The following is a 12,726-nucleotide window of genomic DNA, read 5'->3' on the forward strand; positions in this document are numbered from 1 at the left end:
ATCAATACTAAAAATCAGGAAGCAAACTGTCCTAATTTTGAATAGGTCAAAGACAGTTACAATCACTGTGTTTACAGACAGATTTAAAACTAGTTTTCTCCAATAAACTCCACTCCAATCCCCCCAACACTTGTCAATTATCATAGAAAACATGCAAGATCACCAAGGGTATTATTTTTTTCATCTTGCTTGCTCTTACTGATTTTTCATATTACTGAATATAACCAGTTCTTCCATAAATTTTCTGTTCTATGCACTATGATCGCTACTACAACAACCTTAATTACTGCAAGAAAATATACACAGAAAAAACATACTTTTAAAACTACAAAATAATTGCCCATCCTATTTTGGAGTACCCACAGTGACTAGAAGTTGTTTACATTTTTAGATTGTTTACGGGCATTTGCTGTAAGGTTCTGATTCAAGATTTCTTATTGAAAAGTGCACCATCACATAACAGTTATGCAGGGTTTAAAGTCTGAATCCACAGTGACACAAAATAGCAAACCATCATTAAGAAAACCTGTATGATCATTTTGTGGCCTTTTTTTGTTCATAGTGTGGTTTGTGGTCTGTTTCCTCAGAGTTCAAAGAATCAAGATACAACAGTTCTCTTGCACCTAATGTCCTTACAATGCTTATTTAAAGATATTCCAATCATTAAGTAATCATGCACACTCTGCCAGCTACTTTCTATAACAGATAATTTAGAACATTTATAAAAACCACCTGCTTTTACACATTTCCGTTTTTACACATTTACCTGCTTTTACAGATTTCCGTTACAGAAAACCTGAATTTGATTACAATGAGAAACAAGAAAGTCTCCTCAAAGCAAAAAAAAAATTATGTTTAACTATGCTCTCCAACATGCAGGCTTCCTCTTAGTCTAATACCTCTCTTGTTGTGACTGCAAAAGAACAAATAGTAGTTTGCATACCTACTGCTTATGCAATATGCATAAACTAAATAAAATGTATAGATGCCTTTAAAAGCTCTCTGGGACTACCTGAACTCCAGCAACTGTATGTTGATAGAAAATTTCCACACAAACACACTGAATTTCCCATTGAGATCACAGTAAAAGTAGGTAATAAAATACCTTGTCATTGATCCAGTCCAAGACATCTTCACATTCCCGTAAATACTGCACCAGCTTCTGTGCTTGCAACAGTTTGACTCCCTTCTCTCTCATCTTTTCCAACAGTAATTCCCATAGTCGGTGTAGCTCCTGGAGCCGAGTCTAGAACAATAGGATGTTGTTACTAAAATCCTGTATCAGAGAAGATCAGATTAATTCCCTTCCTGACTTCAACAGAATAATTTTTTCCAAAACTGTATATCCCAAACTCTACTTTAGACAAAGAGTGGACAAACCTCCTAACTTCATCTCCAGTTTTCAAATTTCAAAACCACCAGTTTTCAAATGAAGTTAAGTAACAATACAAAATTAGGAATTACTGAAGTGAGTACTTACACACTTGTTATTAATAATGAAGCTATCAAATAGTTATGTGTATGTAACTATGAGGTAAACATTTTGTGATAAAATCTGATTTAAATACTAGACCAATGCTAGACCAAAAACTTGCTGCTGTCCCCTTCAAATGACTTCCATGTAAAAGACTGAACAACTCCCAGTAAGTTAATCTCATCTTCATTTGAGAATTCATTTTTAAGATGACACATTTTGTTTCAAGTCAAACGTGTGCCACTTCACAGTATTTTAACCATTTCTTTTAGCACTGACCAGTTAATGTATTTAGCCAGCATTGTTAAGCAACATAATACTGAAATACTAGGAGCAAATACTAGTTTTAATATTGAGTCTCTCTCTGGTTACTCTCTGCCTTTCAGAACTGTTGGGAGCAACCACAAATTTTATAGACAACTAAAAGAAAAACCACACTCCCACACAGACACACAACTTGCAAAACAGGAAATATCTGCTCCACCCATCATCTATAAAGCTTGGCTCACTGAGATGGGAAACCTAAAAGTCAGTGAGAGAAGCTTTTGAACATCTGGCATGGGTGGACACCCATGTAACTAATTTGGAAAGTTCACTTAGGTAGGTTTCAAGGTAGGAAAAGAGCTCATGCCACTCCATTTCCTAGCACTGCCCAAAAGGATAGTGCAAACTGTCAGCCAAGGAAGAAAGAAGGTATTGCAAAAAGAAATTGCACTGCACAGCCAGAGGTTTCACCTACTCGTATGTGGGACCCAACTTGGGTGGCCGTTACTATGGGGCGCTGTGCAGTCCGGTATGGCGTGAAAGACTGAACCATTAAAAGGCAAATTACCACTCCAAACAGAACACAAGTAACAAATTACGTTGAGTAGCTAAGACACAGTATCACTTTTTTTTTCCTATTTGTTGCAAAGATTATACAATCACAATGAGATTTCTAAAATAATCATTACCTTGGGGGGGGGGGGGGGGAGGTTTATTATATAATGTATTAAAAAAAGTATCTGTTTTTCCTTAGCCGCCATATTTTCTTAGTTATAATGAAACTATGAACATATCAAGTAAGTTTTGATAATCATTCCAAAAATACCACAAGAGTTCTCCTTTTGAAAAGTTATAAACTGCTCACATCCAAATCTCATAAAAAAAAAAGCTTTAAACAAGTTCTTTGCATTAAGGAAAAATGCAGCCATAACCAACACTGAAAGAAGCGAGGCACAAGAAACAGCAAATTTAACAAAATGAGTCCTGGAGAAGAAGCTGGTATCCATAAAAAACATAAGTGTTTACTGGTGGGGTACGCACATGCACGTGTATGCACACACTTAAGCACAAAAAACCCTAACATAACCAGAGAAAAATGAGAATACAGAGGAGAAGGAGTAAAAGATAACTATCAAATCATGACATGTTACAGTTTGCTCAGAATTTTAAAAAACATCCATTATCACTCAAATACTGTCAAACATAAACCTATCTAGTTAGTCCAGCAGCAAAGAGTTTAAAAAAACATTTGTCACTGCATTACAGTTTGGGAGATTTAGAGAGAAAGAAAAAAACCACTCAATCTCAGAAACGGATTTGAAGAAAGCTTACTGCTTGTTATTAAGGAAGCAGATGTCCTAAGAGATGTTCACTGCTGGATAAACAGAGTGGACAGAGCACTGTACCTGGAGCTCACAGAAAAAGCTGTAGAACACCAACAGATCTGAACATATGGCCAGTACAACTTAACTGGAAAGTGAAGATCACTAGGGAACTGATCTGAGCTACAGCACATAGAAATTAGATGTCTGAGGTTGACTGGTATGGTTGTTTGTGTTACTTATAAATATTACTGCAGAAAATCAAAATGCTATATATAAGCAAAAATGAGCGGTCAACATCCCCTGACACCAGGCCTTGTGAATTTGCTGCCTCTTGATATTGTGCCATTCTGGGAAGAACCACAAGTATAATTAATCATTTGCCTTGTGACTTTCAACACATCTTGATGTTTTTCCAATTCAAGTTCCTAGACTCCACTGGTAGATAGCTCACCTCAGAACTGGATTCAAGAAAAGATATAAGCTGGGTGCTCGTGAAAGAGAAAAGTATCTGTAAGCCTTACAAACACAAATTTTCTTGTGATTTCACTAGATCAAATACCTATAGAATTTTTAACAGTGTTTTAGAATATAGTTATCCATGCAATCTGCAAAAAGTGTTTAAGGAGAAGCCTGTAAGAGGCAAAAAACAACAAAAAAAAACCAAAAAAAGGGCTTTAAAACTCACTCTTATGGTTTCAGATGCAAAATGGCCTTCATTAATCATCTGATTTCCAGTCTCATCCAGTTTAATGATAGCTCCTGAATTGGCCTGCACCTCAGCTTCAAAAGCTTGGTGCTTCTGCAGCTTCCCCTACGAGTAAAACATGAAAGAATGTGACTGAGATTTGGTGCATAGCCCTCCTCCACATTTCCAAGCATCAAGATTTTTAGTGTATTTTATGCACATTCAGTACTGACAAACAAACAATAAAACAGCATAGTTGAAAATCATAGCTGTATCGTATGTGTCACGGGTAGATTCAAACACCCCAATTTTTGTCATTTCATTATTGTGCTTGCTCTTCTACACTGGAGAGTTCAAACATCTAAGAACCTGTCAGCTAGTCCCACCCATACAATTTTATTTTCTACAAATATCTTTTTTTGTGGAAACAGTAAGAGTTAATTCAAATTTATTTACAGAGCCAAAGCATCCAACGAATTCTAGGATTAAACAAAGCTGGTCTTACACCACATTACATTGAGTAACTTTTTCCATGCTGATTTAGCATCTCATTCACTACTAGAAATATTCCAATTATATCAGCAAAGTAACCAGGCTCTTAAACACTTTGCAAGGGTAGTTGCATCCACCTTTCTTCATCACTCTCAGATCAAGCTACATTTAGATGTTTGTTCTGTCTATCCCAGTTGACCTGGTACACCCTAAAATTCAAGGTACAAGAAAAATAAAATGGCAGTAGGACTTGCCTGTAAATTGCTTGGGTCTTTGTAATTTTCATCGGATGCTATCTGCAGTTTCTCTTGGATCCATTTTTCAAGCTCATCAGCATCACGCTGGAAAAACTGGAATCTATAGGAATCTTCGAGTTTTTGGCGCCTTAGAGAGGATAGTTCCTTGAACCTGTGGTAACGGTCCAAAACTTGTTGACGCCTTTCTTGGATATCTTCTGCCGTTTCCAACACTTTTACACCACTTGGATCCATTTTCTGAAAGCCAAAAACACCCCATTTTGTTTGTATAATAAAACAATGGTAGGGTAGGAAGAGATCCATGGAAGAAAAGCCTGCCATTTTAAACTTGCATGTGATTTACTTACAGTCTTACTCTGTGTGTGCAGGTAGGTATAAAAATAGAAATACTTTACATATAAATAAGTAAATGCATGCTTCTAGAAGAAAATAATGGGCAAGGAATATTTACAGACATTTAACATTACTTCTTTTGGAAAACATGGCTGCAGTCATATAAAGGCCATGTCATCCCAAATTATAGCATGCGAGTGTCTAATACAAACGTTAAAAATGTGTTTCTGTGCATATATATATATGTAGATATATGGACATAAAATGTTTCTCGTACAACATATAAAATCTGGAAACATTTTATGTAAAGTACTCAATATAGATAAACTGAAGTTAAGAATATTACTGTTCTTTAAACAGCTAACTAGTCTACATATGTCTATATACATTATACATACACACAGGCGCGCACCACCCCCCCACCCCCCATGGATCACATCTCCTCTCTGTTCTCTCAATTAAAAAAAAGTTACAAACCCACCCTGCCCCCCCCCAACATAACCTTTCAAAAGCCCACACAGAGCCTCACAGTGCTTCATACTAGACAAGTAAGTCAAGGATCATTTCATGTAATGAAATGTGTAATCTTGCTCTGACTACTTCGACTGAAAACCCCTGTATGTTGCTTTAGGTACTAAAACCTGTTAGTGTTTTCAAGAACTGACTACTGTTCTGCTTTATCTCCTTTCTATTCCAATTGGGATAACCTTTATTTTTCAGTTCCTAAACTTTCAAAAAGCAACTTAATTTTCAATAACAGATCTGTGCATTAGAACAGAACTGTAACACAAATTCAGGTGGTACCGTTATTGTCATCAGAGTTTGGGTATTTATTGACAATTCACTCTGCATATCAAGAAGCTGTTGCAACAAACACTCCACGCTTGAATAATATGCAATTGATGTCTAGATGTACAAGCATTTACATGTATAGCTCAATGCTTTTATTACAAATTCTGTAAGCGTCAAGCTACAATGTACTTCTCACCAATCCTATCAAAGACAGGGAAGAAAACCAGTCTCGGGCAACCTCTTAAAATGCGTTGTTAAATATTAAACTGTTATTTAGTTGTTAGCCACATGCTTTAGACACGTATCTTGCACAATTTTATGAAAAACTCCACAGGTTGGAAAGCAATCTATACGGCCATGTTTTCTGTTTGGTTTCCAAGCTCTTGTAAAGAGACCATCTGACAGAAAGGAACATATGGGGGCGAATTCACACATTCCCGAGCTCTCTTCCAACAGTCCCACCCTGCAAAAGGACAGCCATTTCAGCAGCAGGCATTACTCCTGTGAACTCTGAGCCCCGACTGCATTGCGGCAGTTTAAGGAAAGAAAGAAAATTCAGCTTTGCTGTCTCTTCCAGGCTTGAGCATTTCATTCATCATTGTCAAAAGAGGGCAAGGAAAAAAAACACAACCTGGTCTGTGCAGACCATGTTACATAAATGGAGTCTAGGTTTCATCTGGCAGTGCCACCAATCAGCTCCACTTGATTAGGGTATCTGAGCATTAAAAGATCAAAACCCTGAACAGAACTTGAGCTCAACTACAGATCCTTTTTCCCTGAGAAAGCAGCTGGTTTTTCAAGTGCTCTTTCAAACAGCCTTTTCCCTCCAAGATAGCAAGTTATTGCTAAAAACTCCTGCGCTGTCAAAATGTGTGTGAATTCCGACACCACTTCTTTTAAACTGAATTGTGTTTAGGAATAACGAAGTGGCAGTTGGTCTAAATGTACTGCATGACTGTAGCCTGGCCCTCTGCTTATTCCGGTTATGGGCACTGCTGGCAGAAAATGAAATCCCAGTTAGTCCTTGGAACACTGTACAAGGTTTGCTACCAACTTTTATCTCAGTATCAGAAATAACCTCCACAGCTCAAGTGATTTTAAATCACTTTAAATTATTAAAATATTTAAAGTATTTAAATATGCAAATAATAGAATTATTGAAATTATCATTTAAATTATTTTTACATTTTAGAAAAGCAAATAGGAGACCTCCTGTAATTTAGCCTGGTAGCTGGTTTGCCTCTCACCACACAAGTCATGCAATCTGGCTCATCTTTTTGCTGGAATTTGTTAAAAGAAAGGCTCCTTTTATAACTACAGTAAGTCGAGCTAGTCAATTGTAAAAGAAGTGCTTTGGTCTAGCAATAATAGACTGTTCTTTCCTGCAGCAGATCAGCTGACGTCAGCAAGTCTGTGCTCTGCCAGAGCGCGATCAGCAGTCACTGGGGAGCTCTGAACTCAGAAGTCCGTGATGCCGCAGAATGATGCAGCCTACCTCCAACGGGTTCATGCTCAAACTGCAGCACCCCCCAGAATACGAACCAGCTCTCCAAGACGTTGCTGAACATCCAGGTTCAACTACACCAGTCAAAAGCATCAAGGAAGCCCCTCTGCACCCCTACCTACCAAGGGAACCACCGACAAGTTGTGCTTTATGTTTTTAATGTGAAAAACATAGCTCATACTGGGATGTGCCCAGCCTGACCCCAGATAACCAGCCTCGTCATCACGCAGAGGCAACATTCCCCACATGGCTGCTGCCTGCGGCCCCTCCCGGCGCTGCCTGCGCCAGCTGATAAGGTCAGGCAGAGCGAACCTTCCAGGCAGTGTGGGCAGGAGGAATGGCACCAGCCTGCTCCTGCCCGTGGCCTCAGCCTTCTGCACAGCCCAGCCAGGCGGCATCCCAGAGGCGTCCCCAAACCCGTGCACCGTAGCTGTCCTGAAAGGCATCTGCCGCTGTACTTCTATGCTGTAAGACTAACTTTAGAATGCCACTCATCATCTTATGTCTAACTACAAAAAAAAGAAATAAAAGCAGAAACATTTCTTCACATCGTACCATTGTGGTGGTATTTTTTCCCAAAACAAAAAAAAAAAAGTAGTCAACAAAAAGTAGTAGCCAATTGAAGACAAAAAAACCCAAAACAAACTTATTACTGTCATCCTCCAATCTAAAATGATGAGCCTTCCCCAGATGATACAAATTATACATAAGGGTAGACCAAAATTTGCACGGGAATATACAACTGCAGATATTTATAGACACCGCAGTGCAACAACGATGATGTCAGCAACACCATTCAAGTTGGGGAAACAGTGGTATCGAGGTGGGTTAAAGAGGAATTACAGCAGTGCCACCAGGGCAGGCACAAAGAAGAGCTGTCAGCATTTCCCTTACCAAAACATGTTTTCAGGGATTTAAAAACTCAAATGTAAAATACATTCAGTGCTATACATAAGACTTCAGCTTATTTTTAAAAACAATTACATGAAGCTTAAAACTAAACTCCTTTGCCTGAAAAGTAATCAGATCAGTACATAAAGATCACTATCTTAAGATGTAGTAAAATGACTTTCTCTTAAGCCAAGTCCTGATGCGCATTACACATACTCAGCGTATGTGACCCTAGGAGTAGCCTGTAACAGGAGTACTTTCCCTACCAGAACGCTCCCTGCCTCCCAAGTATGCACACATGAGCAGCCTGACGCCTTTTTTGGCATTCATCGATATTATGCATCGTAAGTCTTGTCAAAAGCACATTTAACTGATACTGGCTACTCCCTCCTGGGGAACAGGAATGGATTGCTGACCTTCTTTAAGCAAAAAAATGTGAATTCTAATATTGAATGTGAAAATAACCTTCAAAAGGAAAGGACAGAGTTAAAAAAAAGGACATTTTTTCCAAATTCCATTTCTCCCATTCACAGTTTCCTCAAAACGCTAGGGAAGAAGCAAGCCACTAAGTATGTCTTGAACACAAACACACTGCAACTGCCTGGTTTAGCGCTAAGTTAGTATGTCTAGTACTGCAGGTAAATAAAAGAGAATCCTGAAAAGGATGTGCAGCACTGGCTTCTGTTCCTGTGCAGGGAACTGCATGAGCATATTGAAGGATGTGGTGTCACATACCCTATGCTAGAGGTTTAAAACACTATGGAGACAAAATTAATGCCCAGTCATTTGGTTTGTTATGAATTTAGATCTACAAAATAACATTTTGAGGGTGACCTAGGTGCAGCAGAACCCTGCACTCAAATACTCCTGGTTACTGTAAAGGAGGGTCACCTACAGCCTCAAATCTCCGTAAATTACAAGCCAGAAAAATAAGCCAAGTGCTGCAGCACAAAAAACCAAGGTGTACTGAAGTCACTGCTTAATGCCGTAGACTCATAACAGACTAACCGCAGCGCAGGTAAAATTCAAACAAGACTGAAAATTAGAATAGGTGTTACAGGGACACAAGAAACTAGAATTACAAGAAAAAAGGTAAATTACGTCTGAACTACATCAGGCTGCAAAGCTAGTGATTTAGGCTGATTAGAGGGTTTATGCACAACATTAACTATACACTTTTGAAATACGGAAGGAAGACCTGTTCATTTTAAAGATTTTTAGCCTTAAAATTTTAATTCCACTATTCAAATTCTGAATATGGTGCCTTTTTTGTACACGGGCTTTTTTTGGCTTTGTTTTAATACCAGCACAGACCTCTGATAAAACTATGCAGGGCTGGCAAGGATGGCACTCTGCTGAGACTCCTGAGAAAGCAAATTACCCTGACTGCATTGCAGAAATGCAGAGTTTACAGGTAATGTGATATTATACAGTTAACCTCAGCATTTTCCATTCCCATTTGTTATCTTTTCATTGTAATTTTAATTGTAGTATAAACATTTACATTACTAGAATTTCCAAATAAAATCTAGTTGCTTGTGTTACCCAGCTGAACTCTGGTCCATTCATCCTATTCATTTTATCATCACTGAACAGAAAACAACACGGATGTATGAACAGTTACACCACAACAATACAAGGATTATAAATTTGTGGAAGTGGATGGGAACAGGAACCAAAGCCAACTTCAAACACATAATGTTCTACAATGTAAATTTTATCATGGTTAATTTTTAGATGCTGTTAAGTAAAAAGATACTGCTCAAGTACTTTTTAAAACAGAAATATCTTAGAAAACTAATCCACATCAAAACCCAACCATACTGAACAGCCATAAAATGTTCACACATCACATCATGCATCACAGAGAGAAATTAGGAAAATCAAAGTATTAAAGAAAAGGTGGACCAGACTCAACACTGAAGTAAAAATAAAGCTCCTGCTATACAGAACAAACTCTCAAACGAATGGCTTTTTGTTACAAATAGGTCACTGCAATAAAGGCAAGCAAGTATGGCGATGACACTTCATGCATGATGTAAAAATACCTGGACTTTGACTTTACGAAACGATGACAACATGATGGAGCAATGTAGAGTCTAAAAGGGAGGGGGAAATCAAGATAACATTCAACTAATGACTAGCATAAGGACACGGCTTAATTTTTTATTTTTTTTTTAAATATATCTCCTGTCACAGTACATGTTTCATACTTTCCTTTTGGTTCCTTGCCATATACAACAATTTGGAGTTATTGTTATGCAAGCTATTGTGAGTGACAGATGCCCCTGTGGAAAAAAAAGGTTACAAATATCAACAGGAAAACTTACTTAATTTGGTATGTACTAACCTTTCCAGTTAAGTTTAAAAAACCAAATCATACCATAATCTGAAGGTCAAAACAGAAAGTAAAGAAAATTATCTGGATTTGGCAAACAACACATCTTGCTAAAGCATAATCAAATGTGGTGCCTTAATTTAAAGACAGAAACTCAGAAGGTTTTGAATATAAGTCTCTACAAGGATGTTTACTTTCAACTACCTCAGTAAAAAAATGGGTAAGTAGGAGTTGTGACAGAAGGCATTTTCTGAGATGGCCAATTATGTAGCTGTTAAGCGTAACTAACCCACTGAACTTTTAGCTGAAAATTTCCTTGCCTCCCCTAACCCTACATTTTTGCCATGAGTACAGTACAATCCCTGAAGCAGTTCATGGACAACTGCAGTTACGTGCCTTTGTGCCTGCTGAAGCTAGTGCATATCTCTCGTAGCATCTGCATAGCTTATAATGTATCAGCTGCAGCAGTGAGAAGGCAGCTTGCCACTCCATTTGATCCATGGTCAGCTATGGGAGCACAATGCCGGATGACGCTTGGCAATCTCCACCAACGGCATCTGCAGTCTGCTCCACCCCATTTTTCTGCTGCCTACACTCCAGGGACAAATGGAAAAAACAGACTCCCACACTACACTAACATGCAACAGAGAAAAGGGAGAAATTTGTATTATTTCCTCCAATACAGGGGAAGCAATATGTCGCCCCCCAAAAGCAATGTATTTATGAATAAAACAATTACAACCTCATAAATACATTGAATAGACAAAAATAAGGCAGCAAAGATATAAGTTATTTGCATTAAATTACTAAGGTTAGTTATAAATGTAATAGTTGAGAAATAGGAATTTCACACCAAGAGGTACCACCCTGTCTCAAGAGATTTAAGGCTTCTCCTGCCTTTCTACCATGCAGGAGAAAAATGTGTAAAAAAAAGCTTAAAAAACAGTCTCTGACATTCAAAAATTTTTTAATTGCTGCTACCTTTTGTTATTAAAAAAAAAAAAGCAAGCAACCACAAATGATTGCTAATTTCATCAACTGTGGATCTCAAGGAAGTGTTACATCTACATTTGATTTTAAAATAGAATTTCTAATTCAATCCAACTAGTATGGATGTTTTGTTGGTTTTTTCAATAGTAATGGAAATAATTTACTTCTTGTGAATAATACAGACTGCTATCTTGGTTCAAGGATTTTCCCAGCTCAACAATTCCATTACTACAGTAACAGATCCTGCACACAAAGCTGCAGAAAGCATCCCATTTTCAGTCTTTTGTTCATTATTTTCTCTGCACAATTTATAAGTAATGATAAATGATATTTCATGGAAGAACTCATTGCTAGTTGCATTTAAATACAAAAATCACACAGTGGGATTTAATATTTGTTTTGAACAAATCTGAATCCCTGACCAAGGCCTTTCTGTGAATACAGTCATCAGAATCTTCTGGCACTTTGCTGAAAACAAAATGCCAAAAGAAAATGGATTATTTGTTTTCCAGAAAGATATAGAACCATTTCAGGCTGAGCTGTTTTTTTGGGATTGTGGGGGTTTTTTCCCCCTAATGTGTTCATTCGCCATCTCCAGATGACCGCTCTTCAGAACCTATTTAAATATGTATGAAAGGTTGCTCAACAGTCACGTACATTTTAGCCTGCCTGGCACACGTAGCTGTTTTATCATAGAACAGCTACTAAAAATCCTAAACCGTCAACACGGACCTGCTGAAAAAACGTACAGTGACAACTGCTTATCCGGGCAATTGGCTACCTTAATATCAGGGCAAATGATTACTCTACTGGTACATATTTATGACCAAGCAATGTAGATGTGCATCACTGTAACCTGGTAAAGTGTATGTGGCAACGAACTGAGAAATAATTGACTACCGTTACGTTGATTTATGTTAAATTAAAAAAAAAAAGAAGTTAATCAGGGGAGGAACAAACCCTGATTCTTTCATGAAGGAAACCGCAGCCTGCCCTGCGTACCAAGCCCACACAGACGCGGAAGGCACACAGGTCGGGAGGATTTCTTTTAAATGTCTTCCTGCTCCGCCGGGCACCTCCGCTGTGCTCGCCATTCGGCGGGCTCGGCGCCCTGAGAAAGGGGCTCTCCGGCCACCGGCCCTCGGCCGCGCCGCTCTTCCCTCCTCTCACACCCGCTCCTCGCCACATCTCCCGACCTTGGCCAGGGCTGTGCTGCCCAGAGCGGAGGGAAGCCATTGCTCTGCAGTGAACCCCCTCCGCCGGGCTACCGCAGAGCGCCAGCCTCTCCGCCTGCCCCCCGGCATTTCTCCTCAGGGAGGGCTCTGCCGCAAACCGGACAGGGGCGAAGGGAAGCGCGGGCAAGGCAGGGCCCCCCCGCTCC

At 38.8% G+C, this 12,726-nt stretch overlaps 1 protein-coding gene across 9 annotated transcripts in view; it reads right to left on the minus strand.

The window, feature by feature from the left end:
• The window catches only part of SPTAN1 (spectrin alpha, non-erythrocytic 1), a 53,464-nt gene that overhangs the window by 40,068 nt on the left and 670 nt on the right, over positions 1-12,726 (minus strand). For 5 of the 9 annotated variants that reach the window (XM_055794843.1, XM_013296502.3, XM_055794802.1 and 2 more), the window contains exons 1-4: positions 10,066-10,113; positions 4,495-4,734; positions 3,749-3,874; positions 1,106-1,246 (exon numbers count right to left, since the gene is read on the minus strand). In XM_055794843.1, coding sequence (XP_055650818.1) covers positions 1,106-1,246; positions 3,749-3,874; positions 4,495-4,734; positions 10,066-10,098 — 540 coding nt within the window. In that variant the 5' untranslated portion in view covers positions 10,099-10,113. Of the gene's footprint in view, positions 1-1,105; positions 1,247-3,748; positions 3,875-4,494; positions 4,735-10,065; positions 10,114-12,726 lie in introns of those variants that run through there. The other 4 variants (XM_055794819.1, XM_055794853.1, XM_055794825.1 and 1 more) reach the window with 1 other exon arrangement.

Source organism: Falco peregrinus, chromosome 1, assembly GCF_023634155.1.
Source record: "Falco peregrinus isolate bFalPer1 chromosome 1, bFalPer1.pri, whole genome shotgun sequence".
Taxonomy (NCBI): domain Eukaryota; kingdom Metazoa; phylum Chordata; class Aves; order Falconiformes; family Falconidae; genus Falco; species Falco peregrinus.